This window comes from Diaporthe amygdali (genome assembly GCF_026229845.1).
Source record: "Diaporthe amygdali strain CAA958 chromosome Unknown NODE_3_length_2959817_cov_65_330692, whole genome shotgun sequence".
NCBI classification, from domain to species: domain Eukaryota; kingdom Fungi; phylum Ascomycota; class Sordariomycetes; order Diaporthales; family Diaporthaceae; genus Diaporthe; species Diaporthe amygdali.
In genome coordinates this window covers 1,261,829-1,286,616 of record NW_026517023.1, presented here as the reverse complement: position 1 = coordinate 1,286,616, position 24,788 = coordinate 1,261,829, and the positions used below count along the sequence as shown (strand labels likewise).

The 24,788-nt window shown below is 52.7% G+C and overlaps 6 protein-coding genes across 6 annotated transcripts; 5 read left to right on the top strand and 1 right to left on the bottom strand.

The window, feature by feature from the left end:
• Nucleotides 1–1,173: 1,173 nt before the first annotated feature.
• J7T55_002781 (cell division control protein 1) lies at nt 1,174–5,345 on the top strand (the record flags this gene model as incomplete). The annotated part of the gene is made up of 4 exons (XM_053137890.1): nt 1,174–1,452; nt 1,622–3,408; nt 4,070–4,524; nt 4,585–5,345. 4 exons carry the CDS (start codon nt 1,174–1,176, stop codon nt 5,343–5,345), a joined length of 3,282 nt encoding a protein of 1,093 aa, XP_052998650.1.
• Nucleotides 5,346–6,997: 1,652 nt separating this feature from the next.
• Nucleotides 6,998–10,299, top strand: J7T55_002780 (tpase family protein; the record flags this gene model as incomplete). The annotated part of the gene is made up of 3 exons (XM_053137889.1): nt 6,998–7,014; nt 7,068–10,046; nt 10,110–10,299. The coding sequence occupies 3 exons, from the start codon at nt 6,998–7,000 to the stop codon at nt 10,297–10,299; spliced, it is 3,186 nt and encodes a 1,061-aa protein (XP_052998649.1).
• Nucleotides 10,300–10,968: 669 nt separating this feature from the next.
• J7T55_002779 (uncharacterized protein) lies at nt 10,969–12,217 on the top strand (the record flags this gene model as incomplete). Its single annotated transcript, XM_053137888.1, has 2 exons — nt 10,969–11,380; nt 11,439–12,217. 2 exons carry the CDS (start codon nt 10,969–10,971, stop codon nt 12,215–12,217), a joined length of 1,191 nt encoding a protein of 396 aa, XP_052998648.1.
• Nucleotides 12,218–14,685: 2,468 nt separating this feature from the next.
• Nucleotides 14,686–15,531, top strand: J7T55_002778 (uncharacterized protein; the record flags this gene model as incomplete). The annotated part of the gene is made up of 1 exon (XM_053137887.1): nt 14,686–15,531. The coding sequence occupies one exon, from the start codon at nt 14,686–14,688 to the stop codon at nt 15,529–15,531; it is 846 nt and encodes a 281-aa protein (XP_052998647.1).
• Nucleotides 15,532–17,113: 1,582 nt separating this feature from the next.
• Nucleotides 17,114–19,275, top strand: J7T55_002777 (uncharacterized protein; the record flags this gene model as incomplete). Its single annotated transcript, XM_053137886.1, has 2 exons — nt 17,114–17,273; nt 17,387–19,275. 2 exons carry the CDS (start codon nt 17,114–17,116, stop codon nt 19,273–19,275), a joined length of 2,049 nt encoding a protein of 682 aa, XP_052998646.1.
• A 3,259-nt stretch (nt 19,276–22,534) lies between these two features.
• J7T55_002776 (choline dehydrogenase) lies at nt 22,535–24,531 on the bottom strand (the record flags this gene model as incomplete). Its single annotated transcript, XM_053137885.1, has 3 exons — nt 22,535–24,136; nt 24,202–24,388; nt 24,452–24,531. The coding sequence occupies 3 exons, from the start codon at nt 24,529–24,531 to the stop codon at nt 22,535–22,537; spliced, it is 1,869 nt and encodes a 622-aa protein (XP_052998645.1).
• Between the last annotated feature and the right edge of the window lie 257 nt (nt 24,532–24,788).

The following is a 24,788-nucleotide window of genomic DNA, read 5'->3' as shown; positions in this document are numbered from 1 at the left end:
GTGATATGCCGTTGTTGTACGAAGATAGCTGAGCAAAGACCTCGAGAATTGATCTTCGAGACTGCAATACCATGAGTTTGGACGTACCAGAAAACAGTCAAAGTTCATCCAAGCCAGTCTTGATAAAGTTAAAGCGCGTTGGTTGGCTGTATAAATGGCTGCCCTCTCTGTTGTCGTAGATTATGTTGGAAGACAGCCCAAGAAAGGAAAAGTAATTTTCCAGACAGCATGGCCTCGACGGGCAGGTGGCCCCCATGTTCGTCGCGACCATGCTATGTCTGTCAGGAACGCTAAAAACATCAATGTGACCATCATTGACCTGCTGACCTGCAGGTTCTCCAGTCAGTATGGTCGGGTGGGAGAAGCCAAGGTCGCAGTGCCGTTCATTTCGGGGAATTTTGTGGACGAACGGTTCCTTGGGGGCGGGGATGACATGACATGGCTTAGACAAGGCTGGTTTGCTACATTTCTCGGGGGTTTGCCGTTTGACTTCAATAGTCAGTTGTATGTTCTATTACGAATGAAATTGTTTCCTGCTATGCCGTTTATATTGACCAGGAATGTGTACTGCGTAAGTGCAAGTGAGTAATTTCGAGCCGAACACGCTGCGGTTGATTGCCAAGTCCTGCAAATATGCCGTGCTTACCGTGCTGTGCAGCAAAGTGCAGTGTAGTGCAGTGCTGTAGTAACGCAGGGGCCTCGGCTCCAAGTCGAGATCATCTCATCTCTTTGTTTTAGCGAAGCTGAAGCTCCCGCCGCGCTACTGCACCGCACTGTAGCTCCCGCGAAAGTCAATGAGACATGGGTTTGCCAGTTGTCAGTACGCAGCTCTTGTGCATTCCTTGCCACAACGCGTCCTTCTGTTCCTGAAACCTTTCTTGACACTGCAGTCCTCTTCAAGTCCCCAGTCACCCCGCCGCGCAGCGCACGTAGCTCCCCAGAACTGCGGGTCAGGGGTCGTCATTGCACTTGGTCGTACCGTTCCGTCGCCTTTACATGGTGCGCTTCCTACAGTACAACTGGGCAGGCTGGACTCAAGGCATGGCTGTCAGACAAAGGCCACCACCACCGCCTCCATAGCCTACATTCCCGTGTCCGACCACCCGCTCGACACTCCATTTCGACATCTCCCTGACCTACCTCATACCGTCTGCCTCCTATGCTAGCCCTGTCATGGCTGGCTACACTGGCAGCAGCAATGGCGGCCCTCCCTCCTCGTCTGGCTACGCTCCCTACGCCCCATCCAACCTCCGCCAGAACTATCCTCACTTCGAAGAGGAGGATCCCGTAGGAGACTTCTTGCGCCACCTCAAGCACCAGATGCAGTCACTGCAACATCTCTGGAACACAAGGGGGAAGAGGGCTACGCTGGCCTTCCTGTACGAGGTGGCGCATCAGCTGCGCAGGAACCTGACTTTGCGTCGCCTTTCCAGTTTTCCGCACCTCCTGGTGGTAATATGGGCCTTGGTTCTACTCTGGGGGGAGCGCTGGATATTTCACACAAAGGTTGAGAGTTGTCATTGGAGTAATTGGGAGAAATGGGTAATTACTTCCCCTTCCTCTCGCCGCCGGCACCCTACCAAACAGCCACAGGAAGCTGACTATTGCCTACTATCCTTAGCCATCCGATGCCACGCCTCACCATCTGATCTTCGTCGCGGATCCTCAGCTGATCGATCCGCACTCTTACCCCGGGCGACCTTGGCCCATCAATTCATTGACTGTCATGGTCACCGACAACTACATGCGCCGGTCGTATCACCAGCTGCAAGAACAATTACACCCTGACACAGTGTTCTTCTTGGGCGACCTGTTTGACGGGGGAAGAGAGTGGCGGACCTTCCACGGCGATTCTCAGGATCCGAGCTGGAACCACCGACCGAAGGGCGAGGTAGGCTACGCGAAGAAGTGGAAGAAAAAGTATGGAGAGGATTTCTGGCTGAAGGAATACGCGAGGTTCAGCAATTTGTTTGTCAAGCCTTTCAATTTGGGCGGCACAGAAGCTGGGCAAGGCCAAAGAGGAAGAAGGCTGATTGCCAGCTTGCCCGGGAACCACGACCTTGGGTTCGGGTCTGAGGTCAAAGTACCTGTGAGAAATCGCTTTGAGGCATACTTCGGGGATGTCAACAGGGTGGACGTCATTGCAAATCACACGTTTGTGTCGATAGACGCGCTTTCTCTGAGCGCCCGCACTTCAGATGACAGGGCCAAAGGCGATCTGACCAACATCTACAAACCAACAGAGGACTTTTTGAACAAGGCGCAGCTATCGAAGCGGAAAGCGGTCGAGCGAGAACTGCGCCGTCTTCGCGGGGACGTCGAGGAAGTGCTACAGGAGCACAAGATCGAGGACGCGCTTACGGCGGACTTCAGCCATATCCCGACATTGAACCCAGGCGAGGGCAAGGCGGAACTGCCAACAATACTGCTTTCGCATGTGCCATTATACAGGCCGCCAGGGACGCAATGCGGGCCGATGCGAGAACATTGGCCCCCATCGAACCCGGCGGACCCCGGAGCCAGGGACGACAGGAATGCGATTTCCGTGTCCAGAGGCTATCAGTACCAGAATGTGCTCAACGAAGTGGACTCGATAGATGTGGTCAACAAGATCGGCAATATCATCCACGCGTTCTCCGGCGACGACCACGACTACTGCGAGCTCAGGCATGCCGAGAATCAGGCGAATGTGAAGGAGATTACTGTCAAGAGTGTGAGCATGGCCATGGGTGTCCCCACGCCAGGTTTTGTCATGGTCAGCATGTACAACCCCATCGATACGGAAGGAAAGCCACTCTCGGGCGACCAAGAGCATACCCTCCAAACACACCTGTGCCTGCTGCCCAGTCAGCTGTCTACCTACGCGCGCTACGGCGGCTTCGCGTTCGTCTGCGTTATAGCGCTCACGATCCGGGCGTTTCTCGTCCCCATCCTCGGCCTCCAGCCTTTCGCGCTCGACCCGAGTGGGCCGGGCAGTAAGTCACGATCCGCGCTTCCGACGTACAAGGCAAAGCTCGACGACTACGACTCGGAGCAGGCTTCATCAGGATATGGGTATGGATCCTCGGCGTCATCATACAACTCGGCGTCCCCACACCGATCCGCAACACGTGACAGGAGCGCATCCTTCACGCCCGGCGTCAGGGCAAACGGCCTCGCATCCCAGGCGCGAAACGCGTCCCCCAAACGCCCGGGCGGGAACACCAAGGGCCTCGCGAGACACAGCTCCAACAGGGAGAAGAACGGGAGCCGGTGGGGCTGGAGCAACGGGCCGAAGATCGAGATCGACATTGGCGAGGATGAAGAATACTACTACGATGCCGGGAAGTCACGCTGGAAAGCAGCCACAGTTAAGAAGGGCAGCAGGAACACCCTGGTGATAGCATGGAGGGAGCTGTGGACCACGGCGTGGAGAGTGTTGTGGATGGTTGGGGGGTTCTGGCTGTGGCTGTCTTATAAAGGGTGAAAGGACCGATTCGGTTAATGGGCCTGGGAGATGTGTACCGGTCTGATAATTCAGTGTATAAATCCTCTGTTTTCACTGCATGCATATGGGCGATAGGCGTTCGCGTTCGTGTAATATTACTTATATCATGATCACTCAGGGGTTATTGGGTCTGGCCCGTGTTTTATCGGCTCGAGGTGTGCTTCATAGCATAATAGGGGCCAGTTGTATGGGCGGTCAAGGCAGCAGGTGGCGAGCCTCAACCAGGCAATGGTCTGAACTGGAAGGGAAGAAAGAGACCCACAGTCTGTCTTATTTTAACTTAAATCAAATTTCAAGAAAGGAAGCGAAGACGCGCATATTCACAATAGATCAGGTTAAGATGGTAGGCGCAGTATACCTCTCTGTACTGAGAACATGTGGATAATTAGGCCCATTGTTAAGTGATGCCAGGCAACCCTAGACCGACACTACCACATCACCCGGGTCCTTTGGCTGCCGCTTATCTGCCGCCGATAAGCTGGCCACCTTCTGCCAAGCCTTTGAATGGGGCAAAGGCTTTCAAGGTTGTCCGCATGAGGCGATCCTGCATCTGCCAACTTCAACCCCAGTGACCAAACATAGGGATCAAGCGGGCCAGCACTCCCTCTGCCCGCATCGTGACCCGTCACCTTCTCTCGCCTTACCTCCCCTGTCGCTCTCGTCGAAGCTCTCACTACCTTCGATACCATTCACATCCTCCAGAGGCGCCATGTTGCCTGGCTCGGTGCGGCGCGTAGCCTCAGCGGCGCCACACTCGCCGCTTCTGTCATCCTTGAGCTCATCCGTCCCACGAGCCGCCGTCGCCAACGTCGCTCTCAGCTGTAGACCCCTCCAGCAGAGACGATACTCGTCATCCAAGCCATCGCGGGATAACGACTCAGGAGACCTGCCTGTCAACCAGTCCGTCCAGCCATCCACCGTATCTAAGACCGCCGAGGCAAAATCTTCCGGTGAGAAGAGGAAACGGAAAGCAAAGGAAAGCCCAGAGAAGCAAGACCTTCCCAGGGTGCCCAGCACACAAAGTATACCCAACGAGTGTACGCATAGCTAAATTATCCTTCATCGTGTTCTGTATGCCGTGCTGACGTATGCCACAGCGCTCGCCCTATCCTCGTTCTTCTCTCTCCACAGGCCGATCTCGGTGACACACAGCCTACCCCGAATCATAACCGACGATGCCTTCGCAGCGATTTTCACACAGCGAGCGGGAACGACGAAGCCCTCCGAGGTCATGTCCACCATTTCGCGCACCGTCCAAGGCCTAGAACAGCCCATGGCCAGCCTTTCCATCGAGAGCGAGGCCGACGCCGCCCACCAGGCTGAGGCTGGGGTGCACAAGATCGACCTGAGGCAGGCCGACGGCACGGACGCAACCGTCTCCGTTCAAATAAACTCTATGTCCGGCAGCTTCCTGCCCTTCCGCCCCCCACCCCTACCGCAACCGCAATCCGCCACCGGCACATCCGAGGCGGCAGAGAAGGCCCGGGCGGACGAGGCCCTCGCGGCGGAGGAGGACCAGCAGCCGCAGACGCGCGTGTACAGGGCCGTCTTCACGATCGAGGAATCGACGGACGCCAGCGGCGAGGTCAAGATCCTGGCGCACAGCCCGGAGCTCATCGAGGAGCCGCAGCCGGGCTCCTCGGCGGCTGGGGCGGCCGCCGAGCCGCGGTCGTTCCTCGACCGCATGGCCCTGCGGCAGCTTCGCTACGACGAGTCGCGCGACGCGCAGGAGCACGCGAGGAGCAACAGCATGCTGGCGATCAGCGTCAAGCGGCAACGGAAGCTCAAGATGAAGAAGAAGAAGTACAAGAAGCTGCAGAAGAGGCTCCGGCACGAGCGGAGGAAGCACGACAGGTAGAGTGTGTGTGGTGAATCCGGATTCCTCGGGCTGGGAGTGCGCATCTAATCTTGGTGTGCACCTACGGCGTCATAAGTTTTTTTTTTTCTGCACGGGGGTCGTTGGGGGGGACTGCATTAGAGGCCGTCGGAGGCGATTTCATGGCGGGGCTTAGAGAGGGCTTCTATATCCGTACTTCTCTCTTCGACTACATAGCTCATACTATTACATCGAGACCTTGGACTTGGCCTGCGAGTATGTGTGATGCTATAAGGGTACTACTTCTGTGCCTCTAGACCGGTGTATCCATAGACTGTACCATTATAGTTGACAAACATTCGGGTATAACTTATCCAGGCCATATTTTCCCGTGGGGTAACCTTATATGTGATTATCAACTTTGAGACAACATCTTCGAGAACGATCTCTCATAGCTTGCAGTATGATTTGTAAGTTGGGCCACTTCGTAGAACCATTAGGCTTGCTTTCTGCGTGTTCTCGAGTACCGGGCAGGAATTTCGGGATCCCTTTCAGCTTTTTGGCTCTTCATCTCCAGGGACCAGGGAACCAGTAGACTCACAGATGGCGAGAAGACAGAATTTGTCGCCAATGAGGTACTGGCGCGAGAAGTCCTGGTCGTACACCTGGTACTGTCCCTCGTGCCAGCAAATATTTTACAATTATGCTCTTTGCACTCCGACCGGCTCCAACCTCGATCAGCCTTCCGTATAATTGCGACCGGGAGGTATTTCTAGCTATGAATAGGTGCTAGTACATCATGGCCAGCTCTCGTGTGGTCATATGTCCCCGTATTTCTCGTCCCTGTCTTATTAATTCATGACCACCTGCATGGGTTGAGGCTTCCCTAAGAGCTAATTGTCACGATGAGTATAAAAGCATTGAGCGACAAGTAATGGCTCGTCAGGTGAACTAGACGGCGCTATTGAGCAGGAATAGATTGCAATCTTGCCTCGAGTGAGGAGTCTGCAGCCGTGTTCTGTAGCGTATATCTGCATCGTGACTCATAGCTGGTCCAAGTGACGAAGCGGGACTAAGTTAGAGAAGGGACCGTCTGTCAGTCTCATGTCTTGTATCCTTAGTCACAGGGTAAATATAGGATAACCTCCTATAGGATAACCTCTTATACAATAACCTCCTATAGGATAACCTCTTATACAATAACCTCCCATAGGATAACCTCCTATGGGATAATGTCTTGTGGGATCATCTCCTATAGGATAACCTTTCATAGGATAATCTTTTATAAACTAAGCTTTTGGAGTATAATCTCTATGGAACAATTTGTTGTGGGATGCTTTGCCGTAGGCTAAACCTGTGTAGAAGTGTACGCCGTAGGTTGTCATTCTTGAGAGTGTGGCCGTGGTATTCCATTAGTGTATGTGATGAACTCGGATTGAGGTCAAGTCAAACTTGAAGAGTCGGGCGTGACGCCGGCTGCCCCGGGCCACCCGATCCCTGCTCCTCCGGACGCGAGGACCCTGCCGGCCGCCCCACCACCCTAGCGAGACCCACTAAAAACTTCAAGTGCCTGCCAGAAAAAAGTTCAAGCTCTCAGTAGCTTCTGATTTTGTTTGCTTGTCGCATCCGTCCCTGATTTTCTTTGCCTGTCGCAATCTGGACTCGAGATCTCCTGCGCACACGACCTCGTTAAAATGTCGCGCAAGCAAGTGTAGGTTTCAAGACCCCAATAGAAATATCAAAACCTTACTGACCTTTGTGCAGAGACTCGAGAATCCCAGCGCTCATCCGCAACGGAGTGCAGGAAAAGAAAAGAAGTTTCTTTGTGGTTGTCGGCGACCACTCCAAGGATACCATCGTCCGCCTGCACTACATCCTTTCACAAGTCGACGTCAAACAGAACAAGTCGGTGCTATGGGCGTACAAGAACAAGTTGCTGAACTTCACCAGCCATCGAAAGAAGCGCGAGGCGAAGATCAAGAAAGAAATCAAGCGCGGCACACGAGAGGCCAACTCCGAAGACCCATTCGAACTTTTCGTTTCGCTTCATGACATCAGATATGTCTACTACAAGGAGACAGAAAAGGTTCTCGGTAACACATACGGAATGTGTATCCTCCAGGATTTCGAGGCCGTGACTCCAAACATACTTGCGCGAACGATCGAAACGGTCGAGGGCGGTGGTCTCGTGGTGCTACTTTTGAAGGGAATGAACAGTCTGAAGAGCCTCTACACACTCTCCATGGATGTCCACTCGCGATACCGAACCGAAGCCTACGACGATGTTGTCGCCAGATTCAACGAGCGTTTCATATTATCACTCGGCAGCTGCGACTCGTGCCTGGTAATCGATGACGAGTTCAACGTCTTGCCCATATCAGGAGGAAAAGATGTCAAGGCACTTCCACCCCCAGACTTGGATCAGCCCAAGAGCGCAACGCAGGAAGAGCTGGATGGGGTCAAGGAGAGCCTCCAGGACACCAAACCTGTTGGGTCACTCGTGACGCTTGCGAAAACGGTCGATCAAGCCAAAGCTCTATTGACATTCTGCGATGCCATTTCAGAAAAGACCTTGAGGAATACGGTCACACTGACCGCTGCGAGAGGAAGAGGCAAATCTGCGGCAATGGGTGTGGCTGTCGCAGCGGCCGTTGCGTATGGCTACAGCAACATCTTCGTCACCTCGCCTTCTCCCGAAAATCTCAAGACGTTTTTTGAGTTCATATTCAAGGGCTTCGACGCCTTGGGTTACATGGACCACGTTGATTACTCTATTATCCAGTCCCAGTCTCCGGAGCTGAACAAGGCCATTGTCAGGGTCAACATTCACCGTGATCACAGGCAAACCATTCAGTACATCAGGCCGCAGGATGCGCATGTTCTTGGTCAAGCAGAATTGGTCGTCATAGACGAGGCTGCTGCCATCCCATTACCATTGGTAAGGAAGCTGATGGGCCCATACCTGGTCTTTATGGCATCCACCATCAATGGTTACGAAGGAACAGGACGCTCTCTATCACTGAAGCTCATCAAGCAGCTAAGAGAGCAGTCAAGACCTGGGGCGGTCACAAACGGGGAGGGTGAGCTTGCGGACAGATCTACGGGCAAGGCCGCCAAGAATCAGGAGTCCTCTCATCTTGGTAGCAGGACATTGCGGGAAATCACTTTGTCGGAGCCGATTCGTTATGCACAAGGAGATTCTGTGGAAAGGTGGCTGAACAAGCTTCTCTGCCTGGACGCGACGCTTCCAAAAGCCAAGCTCAGCCAAGGCTGCCCTGACCCGGCGCAGTGTGAACTGCTGCACGTCAACCGCGATACCCTCTTCAGCTTCCATCCCGTGCCGGAGAAGTTTCTCCAGCAGATGGTTTCTCTCTACGTTTCAAGCCATTACAAGAACAGTCCCGACGACCTACAACTCATGAGTGATGCCCCTTCACATGAGCTGTACGTGTTGGTGCCGCCTGGAGCAACAGAAGGGAGTCGCCTGCCGCAACCGCTTTGCGTCATACAGGTGGCTCTTGAGGGTAAGATCAGCCGGCAAAGTGTGCTCAACTCTCTGAGCAGGGGAAGAAGACCTGATGGTGATTTGATCCCATGGCTGGTCAGTCAGCAATTTCAAGATGAAGAGTTTGCTTCTCTCTCTGGAGCCAGAATTGTCCGGATTGCAACGAACCCAGACTATGCCTCGATGGGTTACGGCTCAAGAGCGCTGCAGCTTTTGACTGATTACTACGAGGGAAGATTCACGAATCTCTCAGAGGATGCGGACATTGCGGGCGAGGGGACGATGACCAGGGTGACTGACGCAGAGCTGGCAAATGCGACCCTCCTGGATGATAATATCAAGATCAGAGACCAGACCAAGATGCCGCCGCTATTCTCCGTGCTCTCTCAGCGCAGGCCAGTAGAGCTCGATTATGTCGGCGTAAGCTACGGATTGACGCAGCCATTGCACAAGTTCTGGAAACGGGCGTCGTTCGCGCCGGTGTATCTGAGACAGACGGCCAACTCACTGACAGGTGAACACACGACCGTCATGATCAGGGCATTGGAGAGGGGCGGCGACAGGAGCTGGCAAGGTGCCTTCTCTCGTGATTTCCACCGCCGATTCATGGAGCTTCTCTCCTATCAGTTCAGAACCTTCCCCTCCGTCTTAGCTCTGAGCATTCACGAAAGTGCCAATGCTGGGGCAGCTTTGGACGACGTTGAGCCCCGCCCGTTATCAAAGGCAGAGCTCGACGAGCGTTTCACCCCCTACGATCTCAAGCGCCTAGAGTCGTACTCGAACAACTTGCTAGACTACCACGTCATCCTCGACCTCATCCCAAGGGTAGCAGAGCTCTACTTCTCGGGACGCATCAAGGGTGCAGTCGATCTCAAGGGTATTCAGCAATCGATGCTGCTCTCAATCGGTCTACAGCGCAAGGACATGGACGCTGTGGTGGAGGAGCTTCCATCCCTACAAATGTCACAGTTGCTCGCCATGTTCATCAAGATCATGCGCAAGGTCACGGCACACTTTAGCAGCATTGTTTCTGGGGCTTACGATGCCGAGATGCCCCGGAAGGACATTGGCGTCAGCCGCGAGAACGCTGCAGGAGTGCACGACGATGAGATAGTCGACAGCAAGTTCCAGCCTTTGGAGAAGTCTCTGGAGGAGGAACTTGAGGAGGAGGGAGATGAGGCGCTGAAGGAGGTGAGAAGGCAGCAAAGAGAGTTAATTGACTCTCTTCCTCTTGAGAAGTGAGTCCATCCACAAGATCTGGAAAGTGTCACAGCGGACGTTTATTAATTTTAACATCTCAGATACCAAATCGAGGGCAACGACGACGTGTGGAAAGAAGCCGAGGAGCAGGTGAAAAAGGGCAAGGGAAGCAATGTCGTCAGTGTCAAGAGCAGCAAGCAGAAGAGAAAAGCTGGCCAAACCGCGGAAGAGGTTTATAACGAGGCGTTTGGGGAGAAAAAGCACAAGAAGCACAAGAAACCCAAGAAGTAAGGGCGTGCGAGCCATGAGGGTTAAATTTCGAGGCTTTTCCGATGTCTGCATTGAGGGAATGGCGTTTTGAAGGGGATCGAACCTAAGATCATGTGCATTTTAAGAACACTTACAGTATTAGTCTACTTCTTGTGCGATGTGGTCTATCCACCGCGAAGTCAACCTTGCCTCGAACACGTATGCAGATCTTCAGCCCTGTGATGGGCCCTTGGAGAACATCCCCCGCGGGCCACCCTGGTCGCCAACCGGGGTAGCTCTGCCTGGATTTAAGCTTGTCCCTTTTCGCCCCTGAGCTCATTTCGCGTAGCCAAGCTTTCTCGCTTGGCCTGTCGGCGTGATAGCGCGACTTCTGGGTCAGCCACTAAGAGCGTTGCCGGTGCGCTGAAGGAGGAAGGACAAGGGCGGGCGATCACTGTTTAATTAACGAGCTCCACGTCCTTTTCTCCAGGGACGATTGTTCTCGACCTTCGCGACTCATTGCGGCCGCCCATCTCCCATCCGGATCTGCGAGGCTGCTCTGGGATTGTTGTTGATCCATTGCTCTGTCATTCATTTCTGTGGAGTCAATTGGATTGATCGGTTTTCCTTGGGTTAGAAGAAGAGCTCTTCTGTCCGTGGAATTGCTTCGTAACCGGCATTCCTCGCGAGAAAACAGAGCCCCAGGTCACAATGTTGACGCGCACCAAGCTGCTCGCAGCGGCATCACTGCTCCTCGGAGCCGCATCTGCCCTACCGCCACTCGTCACACCGGTTCTGGAAGCTCGAGCACCAGCAGCAACAGACCCATGGGTCAGCGTTGACACGTCAGGCACACCTGTGACCGTGACGCCAGTGGTCACTGTCGTAGACGGAGCCACAACCACAATATCTCCTGCTCCAAACGACCTGACTGCGACTGTGGTGACAAGGACGGATTACGCTGAGATCACGACGAGCACTGGCACTGCGCCCCCCGAGCCGACGGCCACCAACAAAGATGGATCTGGCTCGTTCATGGTATGCAACAATGCCGATGGGGTGAACGCGCCATTCTGTCAGCCGTCTCAGAACAGCTCGCTTTATCCTGGCACGACGTACTATGGTATATGAATCTCCGAACACCCTGAATAAAAACATGCAGGTATCTGACCTTGACGTAGTTACCTGGGACACCTCCGTCTTCAACTCCACCAACACCACTGTGATCCTAGAGGGGTCTTACATAAACGCCACGACCGGCGAAATTGCATCCCAGGCATTTTCCTCAGACAAGATCACAGCTGGGTGGTCATACTATGCGTGGGCAGTAGATAGCAAGTTGATGCAAGGCAAGAGCGGCGTCAACATCACGCTGTTCCTCAACGCCCTCGATGTCGACCAGAACACGACCGCGAAGTCATACAAAGGGCCCACAGTGCTCGTGACAAAGACTCCAACGTACCACCAGGCGCCGCCAAAGATGCCCACCGGCGCCGCGCTCTACATCGGCCTGCCCACGGTGCTAGGCTTCTGCGTGGTCATGATCTTCGGCGTGTGCCTCTGGAACCGGAAAGCGCGCAAGATCGCCATCGGCAACATCATGTCGCGCAGCAGGCACGGCTACGGCATCGCCAAGGGCCGCGCGAAGAGGCTGGGCCGCCGCGACAAGAAGGCCGCCATCCGCCTCATGGACCAGCTCCCCGAGGACCAGCACTACCGCGACGAGCCGCAGTACCACTCCGCCCGCGCCGACGACGATGGCTGGGGCCAGCAGCACGTCGTCTATCACCACCACCAGCAGAATAACAACGAGTTCCTCGGACACGCCAGGCGCGACAGCGATGCCCTTGGTAGCCTGGCGGGGACGCCGACCAGTGCGCATTTCCCCTCGACGCAGCCGCCGCAGGGAGGGAATGCGTTTAGGGAGGAGCTGGAGAGGCAGCAGAGAGAGAGGTCATAGGAATGCAAGGTGACCCAGGATTGCGTGCCATACCAGTGAGACCGTGCTGGGACGGCCGGAGGGCTCAGAGCACTCGAGCTGAAGCGCAAGTGATGAGCGGGAGCGTCTGATCTCCTGTCTTGGAGTAGTTCGTTGTTAATCGTCTTACTACGAGGCGTTGCTAAGCCATAAAACCAACTAATTATGCAAGTCTTGAGGCAGGAGTGTAGTCCAGAATGATGCGAATATCATTCTCGGTAAATCTGTTCCAATCCAAGTTAGTAATCTGTCGAATTCCAAGATCGTTCGCCTGAACGTAGTGCCGTCCGGCGGCTGTGTCTAGATGCGACTGGATGACGCTGTGATATCTGCGCTTCGTCGTTGGCGTCTCAGAATCGGTAACGGAGGTCAGTTCAGGATAATATTGGAACAAAAAAAATACAACTCAACCAGGGAGGGCTAGGTGGATGAAGCCTTCTTTCAGATTCATGTTGTCCAGGATATCCGGCATAATGTCCCCTGCGGCAGGAAAAGAATTAATTGTCAAGTCGACGAAATTTGTGGAGTTGTTCTTACTACCCCGGCTAAGTGGGATGAATACCTCAAGGACAAGTGCAATTCTACAACAGAGGAATGACATAGGAAAATAGAAACCTATCGGCCAAGGACATGATGCTCGACGCTGGACTGATAAGTGACTAAACAAGTCAGGCCCGAATGTTGGTATGAGATGGTGAATGCCAGCTGACTTATGGCGGCCAGATGACAAATAGCTTGCTTGCCCACACCTTAAGTATATGAGCAAACCTGGTGGATCGGACTGATGTTTTCGGGTCAATCTTCCATTATCTCTACCGAATTGCTTCATCAAGGCTTCTTGTTTTTAGTGATTTTCATTTCTCAGGTACAATGCAATCGATCACGGCAACTATTGAAACTCTTTACACGCTGATCGGACCAACTCCACATTTCAACATACGAGACACAAAGACCTGTCTGCCACGCCGTCTCTTTCATTGACTTTTTCGATAGCGCTTACAGCGAGATCTACAAGCTTCTACCTCACTAAGCAGACATAGAGTGGTGGATGGTAGACATAAAGCACTTGAGGACTGTCGGCGTGATTAAATACTAAGGTCGAAAATTTGCAAAGCAGTGATCCCAGGACGGCCCACCACGACTGTCACATGTGACGGCTCTCTTCCGCATTTTAAAGGACTCGGAGCCAGATTCCAGCCCCAAACCTGCAGCTGAAAGGACGCCGTGTAACTGCCCAGGTGCTCTACGGGTACTCAAGGTGGACGGACACCTACCCGCAGTAGATAGGGATCCCATTGGGATGTAAGGCAGCCACATGTGATGATGCCGGGCTTGTTCAGATGAAATTATTTTCCTGAAGGCATGTCCAAAAAGCAGCCAAAAATTTCCTCACCGACGTCCATATACAGTCACGTTCGCATGGACTCAAACACCGCATGGTCTTGTGGGCTCCCAGCCCAGGCGCCGCTCCTACCGTTTGAAAATTCTTGGAAAAGAAACTTTTCCAGCTTTCGTTACCTAGGTACGTGGCATGGCATCCATCTATACGCAATTTCCCGGCCGAAATCAGCGCTAATGCACAGATGCAGAGGGGTTTGGATCTGGTGGTAGGTACCTGCATAGGTACTATACAGTGTACTCCGTACAGCTACATGTGTCCCGATGTCAACCTTGCGCACTACCAAAGCCCAAGGCAGACAGGCAGACAACGAACATTGCGCAGACTTGGCAGTGGCGGGCATCCGAGCAGTATTTTCCCGAAGATTTCTAGCATTCTAGATCGAGACGTTGATGGGAACAGCATCCGTGTGCCCCGGGGCCGTTGGTGCTTCAGAGTGGCGTCCATTGTTGCTTCTTGAACACAGCCGTGCCTACGGGGCGCTTCCGTTGCCATTGTAGATTAGCTCGTGTTTGGAAATCTAGTGGACGAGGGCATTTCTGTGTTTTCCAAATCGTGAACCTCGAAGTCGTTTGTGGCATGCGTGCTGCTTTTCCATGAGATCGAACCTCATAGACTTGAATGGAATGATCGATGTCCCATCGGGGACCAGTCGACGACGTTGGAGCCCGAATAAATCACCTGCAGTGAGGCGCAAGCTTCCAGGTTCCTGTTAGTTTGAAGGTTGTGTTACATGGGGACAGTGGCTCACCCTTCAATGTTGTACCTGGCTGACAAAAGCCCCCACGGCACATGCATGTCTCGTGCCGGAAGGACGTCAGTATCAAAATGCTGAAAAGCAAGCCCCTTGAAAAGGAGATGTTGGGAGGGAAAATGAGATGTTGGGAATAAGAGGAGACGCTGGGAGGCCCAAGAACACATAAACGTCGTCTTCAGCCATGCCACTCCATACGTGTTGATAGACTGAACTTGCATCCATTCCTTCACCGTTCCCAACGAGTCCCACCACCTGAGTAACGGCTTCACTCCCGCTGTCTGTCCCAGGGTAACCATGGACCCCTCTTCCAAGCACTATCCCCTGCATCGCCGCCTACCGGCCGTCCTCAAGCTACGGCCTGATCCAAGGCTCATGTCATCCTCGCACCGCAGCTGGCTCTCCCCTGAAATGCTCATGGAGTTTGAGTCCGAGCTTCGTCGATCGATAGCCTCCTCAGCAACCGGCGTGGTGGTCAACTCCGCCATCGCCTCCGCCTGCCATCTTTTCGCCTTCTCGGCCGCGATCAACCTCTGGCAGACCGTCGTAGGCGCCATCAACCTCCACAAGGTCAGGAAGGAGATCAAGAAGCGCATCAAGGCCCTTCCCGAACTGAAAGCCATCTTCGCCGAGGGAAAGGCCTGGGGCCCGCGCCTTTGGGACATCACGATCGGCATCTTCACCAAGCTCGCCTTCACCACCCTCGCCGCTGGCCTCAGCGGCGACGAGAGCATCGCCGATGCCTTCGTCGAGGAATTCGACCACTCGCACACCAATACCGAGCTCGCACACGTCACCGAAGCCTTCCAAAACCTCAAAGCCGCGCATCCCCACATGGACCACTTCGACCAGTTCTTCCACAGCGCCAACGCCGGGTTCGCGGAGAACACCGCGGACGGCCTGAACTGGCTCATCTTGCCGCATACTTCGCCCTCGATGACTATGGAGGCGTCACATCATGACTTATCGCAGCTGCACCATATTTATGGCGTGCCGACAACGCGTATCGCCTTGGAGGCCGGGGCCATGGCGGCAGCGTACGAATTCATGCAACCGGTCGTCATGGCGAGCGAGCATGCGGTCGAGAAGGTCGCAAAAGCCTCCTTCAAGCATCGCTTTCGGAAGTTTTTTAAAGGCCATTAAGTCCTACTAGTAGCGACATTAGAAAAACTGCTATAGTATGCCCGCGGCAGCCGCACACCTCGTACGCTCGCCTCGTCCACTCAATATACCCAGGACGAGGTGAGGACAACTCAATTTAAAATCTGCCGGCGAGCTCGCCAGCCATACGATCTGTCAACATCATTGCTTTCCTTCGCAGAAGCCGGAGATTAATGAGGCCTCATTCTCGAACGATCGCGGATGATGATTTTGTCAACCTTTATCTTTGTCTTTTGTTTATTGTTTTCGCCTTCTCTTTTCTTTTTCTCTATCATAAGGACCTTGGAAAGCGAGGGGGCTTAGAAAATGAGATCGGAGACTCACAGGGCTAGAGACGGAGGGTACAGGGGTACATACACAGCAGCCCCTGAGTTAAGTCTGGTGGTTGAGGGCTAGGGTAGACCGTGCAGGCCCCCATGTGGTCCCTGCAGGAGCCCCCTTATCGATAAGGCCTGCCTACCCTACAACTGCAGCCCAAGGGCTCCGCCAGTGTTGGAAGTGACGCTCAGGACTATTCTCTTCTTCTGTATATATAAACAGTGCTCCCCCGGAGCCCTGTTTCCTCAGCTTCTTTCCTCTCCAATCAATCAAATCGCTGCTATGGCTCAACAGCAAGAGCTCTCTTTCCTTCCTTCTTTCTTAGGCCAGCCTACTCTTAAAATCCACACAATTTGGTGCAAACTTCGAGCCCACGTGCCGTAAAGCCCAAGTGACGTCTCAGTGTCACGAGAGGGACATAAAAGAGGCGATGCTCTCAAGTCTTGCTCATTATTGTAGAATTCTAAATAAGACCTTATCTTGCTAAGAAAAAAGAGTAGGAGGGAAGGATGCCTCCGATTGCAGTTAGGCCTTAAGAGCAGAGGGCCTTGGGGCTGCAGGTGGTCTGTGCGCTGTGGCCCACCTGCAGTCACTCAACCTGCCCGCAGCGCCGTCACACTCAGCTGCCATATTATACTAGGTGCTTTAAATAGCGCTATTCCCAGATATCATGGAATATAGGTCACAAGAAACATACCTTTACAAACAATCGCATCATATCTTGGTTCAATTAAGTATTTAATAGCTTCCGTGTCTGCTGCGTGTGGGAGAAACGGCATGGGGTAGACTGACTGATTGGGTAATAGCACCTAGTGGGTGCATGCCGCAACGCTCCCAAATTAGCGCCCGCCCTACCACATGGAAAGTTGGGAATCTGTAAGTGCGTTCGGAGGCATAGACCTCGTCGCTACTACCTGTCTTGCATGGTTCTGCGAGCTTCGGAGGCGACGGAGCTTCCGTAGGATTCGCAGACCAGGCGCAGCCCTGAATTTCACGTTAGAGCGATAGAACTCGAAGAGAAGGTCGAGGCCCCGCTGCAGCCTGCCGCTTTCACAGCAGCAAAAGTGCTCTCCCCAGACCGTTGGAGGCCCTCACGCCGGGTAGCGCTAGATGATAACGGATTGTTGTACAGTGGCCGCATAACAGCCTGGTCTGAATCTACCGTGGACCAACCGTTGGCCCTATCGCTGCCAGGGTCGTGAAGGAGTGCAGCTGGTGTGCTAATAAAATGCGACTGGACCCCCGCATGCGCCGAGCCGCCTCAAAGGACGTCCCCAAGCCTCTCGATGCCAGATGGGCTGATGTTCTCCTCGTTCTTCCCTCCATCGCTCAGGATGCGCCAGTAACAGACATAGCCTCCTCTCTCGCCTTTTTCACTGGGCCAGGATGCGACTACGGCAGAGCGGGTGAGTCATATGCCTTGCGCGAGGACAATTTGCAGTTTGAAGATCAATTTCAACTACTGACTAGAATTGGCGTGGCCCTGGAAGACCTGTAGCTCGCCATACGAGAGCTACAGCAGCCACTGAGTTTGGTAAAGACTATCTTGGCAAATTCGAGAAGCAACAGCGCCAAAAGAAAGCGAAGAATCGCACGGCCGCTCTTGGACGACCTGTGTCAGCCGCGAGGGAGGACCATCGTCCTTCCCCGGACACGGCAGCTAGAAAGCCAGAGAAGGAGGCATCGGCCACAGAGGACCAGCCGCAGGTTCCGTTGGACAGCGACTCATTTATTGACCCTCCAACGGCAATTCCTGACGCGGATCCGGATCTCGTCATAGGACTCTTCCCACGGCGTTCTTTGTCACCTCAAGCTTCATCCGCTGACGAAGACACTTTGAGCACTTACTACAGTCGCATTGGCTATCTACCTCCTCTTAGCGAATCAACTCTGGAAGTCGTTCGGCAGGTGTTAGCGGATCCTACCATGGGTGCTGGAGCAGGTCGACTCACGACTGAGTCAGAACAACAAGACGGTCTTGTCGGTCGGAATGTAAATTGGTACCCATGGCCTGACCCTTATCGCACAGTAATAGAGTCACTACCAACTTCAAACCATGAGGCTGCAATTCCGTCACTATCAACAGATGATGAGGAAGAAAAGAACAAGAAATGGGATGATGATTTGGCGAAATGCAGGCTAGATCCCCAGGAGTTTGTTTTCCAACGAACGGTAATGATGTCAATGGTGAACCGACACCGCTTCATCTACGACACAAAGGGGGTTCTTGATTTCGCAGTCGAGAGGGTGTGGACTTGCTCGCCAATGCCGACACGGGCACTCTTGGAAGAAGATGGCAAGACGCTCCCTATGTCACAGCCCGACATCTCTATTGCATTTCGCAGGACCGCTGTAATTAACGATCATTACGAAACCCTTCCGCCAACGGTGCGTCAATTAGTATGTTACGAAGGCTTGAAAGCAGCTCAGCAACTTCGTGCCTTCCATTTCTTCGCGATTGAGGCAAAGAACACATACAAGAGTCTCCGTGATCCAGTTTCCCAGTTCCAAGTTCTGAATACCGCCAGCCAGTCACTGCACAACATGTACGAGTTCTTCAACGAAGCTGGCCCAGAGCACCTAGCAAACTTCTTCGACAAGGTTAGAGTATTCACCGCTGTGTCAACGACCGATGGCATCATCATTCGAGTTCACCGGGCTTGTTTGACCAGGGAGTTCCGCGGAGCAAACCCATCCCATCCGGACTTGCCGCCCCCTAAGGATCACATAGTCCCCGACTATCCACTTCAATTTGAATATGATATCTATTTCGAAGCACATGCCAATGACTTCACCCGCAAGACAGTTTTATCTACGCTAGAAAAAATCATAATCAACTACGGGGCTGGGAAACTCCTCGGCCTTTTGCAAAATGCAGCGAAGGTTGTCGCCAAGAATTTCAAGGCTCACAAACTGAAACGGAAAAAACACTACTACTCTCACCACCAGAACTCAGAGAAGAAAGGTGGAAAGAGCACCCCTGCGCCGTCTCATATATCACAAGTGACGGCAGAAACCTCCAATCATGGTTCTTTGCAACAGGAATTATATTCAAAGAACATACAACTGATGCATACCTTGAACAAAACAAGCAGTTCTAGAATCAACGATGACCCTGAGCATGAACCGCCTGCGTCCACACCCCCGACTTCAGAACAGATATTAGTTCGAGACCCTAACGCGAGCCTGTCCGAGAACTTTGAGAGTGGGCTCAATGTCGACGACCCTGTACGCTCCAGTGCGGAGCAGCCGAGGCCGGCGACCGTGCCTAGCCAGAGAGATGCCTTGCCGCCTCGGCAACCAGCTGGCAAACGTCGTGAAGTCCATGGGAGCGAGGTCGCGGGACATCAACCCCGGGCTCGGTCCAGTCGCCCCACGCGTTCCAATAAGAAGGCGCGAATCGAATAGGTCCCTGAGATTACTGGCTGCCAAAGTCGAGTTGAGTAGATGTGGTTACGCGAAGACCGCAAGGAAGACAAGCGAAGATGTGGTTGTATATGGCCGTGAAATCAACACGGAGTACGCTGCTCGTCTTACTTTGACATTGCAGGTAACAGCAGCAGTGCCACAAAAAGTCTAGGATCCAACAAAATGTTGGAAACTAGGCTTTCAAGTGGACAGGGGCGTATTGTTCAACCCAATACGCGGGGAACACTCTAACGGGTACAGCAAGTCACACGGATCAGGCCAAGGATTCTAATTCAAGTAATAAAAGGGCTGCTGGGTTGTTAGGAGGGTTCACGCATCTGTGAGCAAGTATCAAAGAACAAAGGTAATCTCATACTGAGGAGGCTGTATATGTGTAAGTAAGGGCGCATTCATTCCTAGTAAATACCACTCTCAACATATAAATTAGCTCTTCAGTCGCCGGTCAAGTACCCAATCTACAACTGGAATAGCCTAACAAGGAGTGACCATGACACTTCGCATTAAGCAGCACCACAGATGCCTGTGCAGCCATTCCGCTAGCATAAACACCGGTTCACCTTCCTGAGACTCTACAAGTTCCGTGTGCTGAAAAGCATGGCCGGGGCCAAGAGCGGTTGTTCCTACGTCAGATCAATGCTCAATTAAACAAAATCACCAAGGACACTACAGCAAAAGAGATAGGAGAGCACATAGCTGTAATTATTGAACCAATGCCGGGGATTGAGCTTGACTCATACTCTAATAACATCGGCGGGTTGCAAATACGGTTTGGGAAACTATTGAAGGTGCATTGTTCGACTGAATACTTCTGGGAAGATGAGCGCGCTGTCATTGGTACGATGACTCGGGGCGACTCTGTGTCAGAGACTGGACTGTGAGTGAACAAGAGTCTACACCACGACTTGCCAACTCTCTGCTCAGAGAATGGGCAAGAAGTGCAGCCACGTTGCCGAGACAAAACGCCAATCCGGCCCCGGGAGAACGTTAGATTTGATCGGAGAAGGTTTCATACGCCGAACGCCACTGAACAGCAGCATGCTAGCCAAGAGGTTCCTTTTTGAAAGCTACCAGACCCAGTATCAGCCTACTAAATACCAGTAGTCACGTCGCAGACAATATATAACGTTCAAACCCCTCCGTATCCACGTCAAGACCCTGGGAAAACCGCGTGGAAAACCAGAGCCGAGGGACGAAGCAAACAAACAATACATCCAGGGAACAACGACAAAGAAGGCGACTCAGTTGATTTCCAACACGTTTGAATCGAGTCAGCCGATGAAACAGCTCAATTGATAGTGAGACAAGACAGAATAGTTGATAAATATAAATGCACTGCCCGGACATCCTAATTCGGGAGCTTTTCTAAATCGGCTAGACTTTTTCTCAGACTCCATACAATGTTAAGAAGGCTTTGTCAGCGCTATATCTGCTGCTCGGTTTCTGATCCGATTTGCATTAGTCCTTGTTAGAGAGAAGAGATACTGAATTGGGACAGAATATACGAGACAGAGGCTATATGAGATGGCTTTGGTTACTTATCTCGCAACGTTGTGAATAAACATTTTCTTCGCGAACTATATTCTAGTTAAAAACAACATGTACTCAACGGTCTTCGAGTATTGATCAGGTTGAGGGAACTTAAGACTGAGCGAAGTAGTAATCATTCATTCCTGCACAGCAGCGAATAATAAGAGGGAATAGAGAATATATTATGTGAGGAAACAGAACCGAGGAATCATTAGATCATATGCGTGGAAGGGCATCCATCATTGCCAGTGAAGATAGGTAAAAGATCACCCTGCCTGTAGTACCGTATGGACATCATGTTGTCCACTGTGGGCATTTAGGACGGACATGTATTGATCATTGAAAGCCTCTTAATATCCTTAATTGACATATTTTCGATTTCCCGTTTTCCTATCTTTTACTCCCTGCTCGCCGTTCTTCTGCTCTCCGTTTCCCATTTTCCCTTTCTTTACCCAGATAGAATTTTACCAGAAATACTTGAAAGAAAAAAAAACCCCTTGGAAATGAGAAACAATGACAGGAACCAGAAGCCGGGAACAAGGACGGCGTGATAGTCTTGTAGGACAGGGTGAAGGGGAAAAAAAAGAATTATCATTGATGAGACTGGGACTTGAACCCAGGAGGATTGCTCCACCAGGAATGAATGTTAAGATTAACCTTAACCTGGCGCCATAACCATCTCGGCCATCTCACCGAATTCTTTTTGAATTCTTTAATTTCTGGGGGTTTGTGAAGGTTGTGTGGGATCGACATCGGGTGCCGACTAGGCCGGGGGCCCGGGGATCCACCGGCATGAGTCGGGACCGGAGACCGCCGGACCACACTAAAAGACGTGTAAGCACTCAGCATTAGATCAAAACACTGCTAATAGCTTCTGGAGACGTCATGAATTGTTCAAAGTCACTGTGTGGGCCTGAATCCATGTTGTTGAATAAGAATATGGGCCGGGACTATTCTGGGTGAACACTACGGTCTGAGATTAGAACTAGCAAGGCAGAACAAGCCACGCCTTTCCAGCCAGTGAAAACCGAATTCTTGTGTAGAATCATTGGATTATCAGAATAATATAGTCAACCGAGTCTAGCTTTCATAACGTTGTTGTTCGCACATCCTAAGGTTGGTGGTGCCAGTACTTCACTAGCATGACCACAATGTAGCCCAGCCTTCCACATACTGCACATAGGGAGTCATTCATGAACACTGCTACAAGGACATAAATATGACCCTGATGTATACAATGTGAAAGAATAGCCCTCATTCATTGTTCTCGAAAGCAGGGCGAGGGCCGACAGATTGGGTCCCCGAACGTGATCGCAGGGTTCAGCCTGAGCTCAGCAGCTTTCTCAAGCATCTTTCCACGAAACTCACTTTCTTGCAATGACGGCTCTCTCACATTATTGAAGGCCAAAATGTAGGATATATTTTGAGGAACTATCAAATGAAATACAGCTAAGTGGGAAAAGGAAACGGAGGTGTGAAAGCTGTCATGGAGAAATTTCACCCTCAGACCACGTACCCCAGAGCACCATTCTACCAAGAACTTTCCCGTGGGAAACCTGTATATCACCAGGCCAGTCCTTGTTGAATCAAGATTTACTATAATATTAGGTACCAAGAAGGAGTGAGCATACATGGGATTGTGGTTGCTTTAACCTGGGCCACTGTGAGCACCTAGGTGAGGCGTGCCACATGCCGCCTTGATGAGCATAGACTACCCACGCGAGTACTCTTCCTTCACGAAGTCAGCTGCCCTCTCCGCCACGGCAATCACTATACTCGTGATAGTCCCCTGTGGCACCATCGGAAAGACGCTGGCGTCCACAATCCTCAGCCCTTCAACCCCATACACCCTCAACCTATGGTCAACCACGCCGCCGCTGTCACGTGGGAGCATAGCGTTATTCCCAGAATGGTGGTAAGCAATCAATATCTTGTCCGCCACAAACGCATCCACGTTATCCTCACCCAGGAAACCACCATCCAAATACCCCGACTGGAACACCGTCCCGTTGCCCTCCAGGAGCCCACTCAGCGGTGGGTTCTGCACCACGTCCCGCATGTGGAAGGCCAGCTGCCTCTCTAGCTGCCTGTCCATCGGGTGTGAGAGGTAGCGCGGGTCGAGGCGGGCCTGCAAAGCCGGGTCGCTGGACTGGATATGCACCGAGCCTCGGGAGAAGGGGTGTGAGACGAGGCCGATGATGCTGAAGTAGTTCCCGCCGTCGCCTGGGCCGGCAAAGACCTTGGAGCTGTCGTTGTAGTACCATGGCGAGATGCCCCCCGATATCCAGATCTCCTGGACCGCCGAGTTCTGGGAGGAGTTGAGGCCTTCGAGGAGGAGCTTGTGCTGGGCTTCGTACGGAGCTGTCGGGGCCGCATCTGTCGCGTTGTATGACCCACCGATCTGCTCGAGGGAGAGGAGCGCTGAGCTGCCGTTCACGGTAGAGAACGGCCCGCTCCTGGATGAGGTGTATTCTTCCAATGCTGCGTTGAATGCCTCTGTAGAGGAGAAGTCATCTGTGGTCGTGACTCCGGGAACAACGGCCCACCCGAGGGGAAGCATAAGGTGGTTCTGGAAATTCTCGCCCACGTTCGTGTTGTTGACGAGACAGTCGATGCCGAAGGTGCTTAGGAGATCACAGTCGCCGATCCCTGAGAGTTCCAGCAGCTTCGATGACTGCATCGATCCCGCCGAGAGAATTACCTCCTCACTCGCCTGCACTGTGTAAGTCGAGTTGTCCTTGAGATATTCCACGCCAAAAGCTCTGGGAATCGCCACCGTTCCTTCCTCCTCGCCGCCGTTGAATAGAATCTTCGTGACAAAAGCTCCAGTGAGGACTGTGAGATTAGGTCTCTGGGAAGCACGGAGGTGGTACTCGGTCGCAGGGTAGCTTCTCTCTTTTGTCTCTGGGTTGATGTTGAATAGATTCGTGTACCCTCCCAGCGCCTCGCCTCCCCTCGGGTCCCCAGCAGGGAACTGCCCCAAGGCTTCGAACATCTTGGCCCAAGCTTCCGTAAATGGACCGTACGACGTGGGAAAAGAGTTGATAATAGGCCCGTCCGTGCCATGTAGACCTGGATCTACATACTGCGTCTGCATGTCCTCCACGGCCTCAGCTGAAGGAGGAGGCACGTACGCCTCGGACTTCTTCAAGTAAGGCTGCACCTCGTCCCAGCTCCAGTTCGCGTTCCCAAGGACGCCCCAATTGTTGATATCCTCGCGAGATGCGTGCGTCCACCACATGAAGTTAACAGCACTGCCGCCGCCGAGACCTTTGCCGGCAATGTTTGCATGAGTCCGGTTGTTGAGGTATGGCTGAGGAGAGGATGTCAATTACCACGGTTTGCAGGGGATCGTGATGACACATAGAAAGACTTTACCTGCGGAACATTTCGGTAGTCCCAGTCGTATTCATGGTCACCGTACATAGAAGCAAATATGCCAGGGCACTGCGCTTTGGTGTCGTTGGTATGGTCGCTCCCAGCCTCAAGGACAAGCACCGAGAAGCCTGGTTCCTCTGAAAGCCGCGTCGCGAGCGTCAAGCCGGCCGCGCCACCGCCAATAACTCTGATATATCTCGTTAGTCTGATCATCTGTAAGGTAAGAGATGTTGCATGTGCTCAGCCCTACATGAAGTTGTACGAGTCCTGTGCAGCAGCGTGCCATAGGAGGCAGAGGCCGATCATAGGAACGAGCTTTCCTGTCAACATGGTCTTTGAATGAAAACAGAAAACCCGCTATTCCCGTAATCCTAGCGAAGGGTTCCTATTTCATTATAAGCAATGGATTCGACGATTTCCACAGGATCTGAACTGCCGTCCTCACCTTGCGCCTCAGCAACACCCAAAGTGGTGGATCAACCGAGAGATCATCGTCTTGGCTGCTTACAGTCTTGTGTGACCTGACCTGCTAGTCTGCATATGTCCAGGAGACAAGAGTGGGCTCTGCTGACGGACACGCAAGGAGA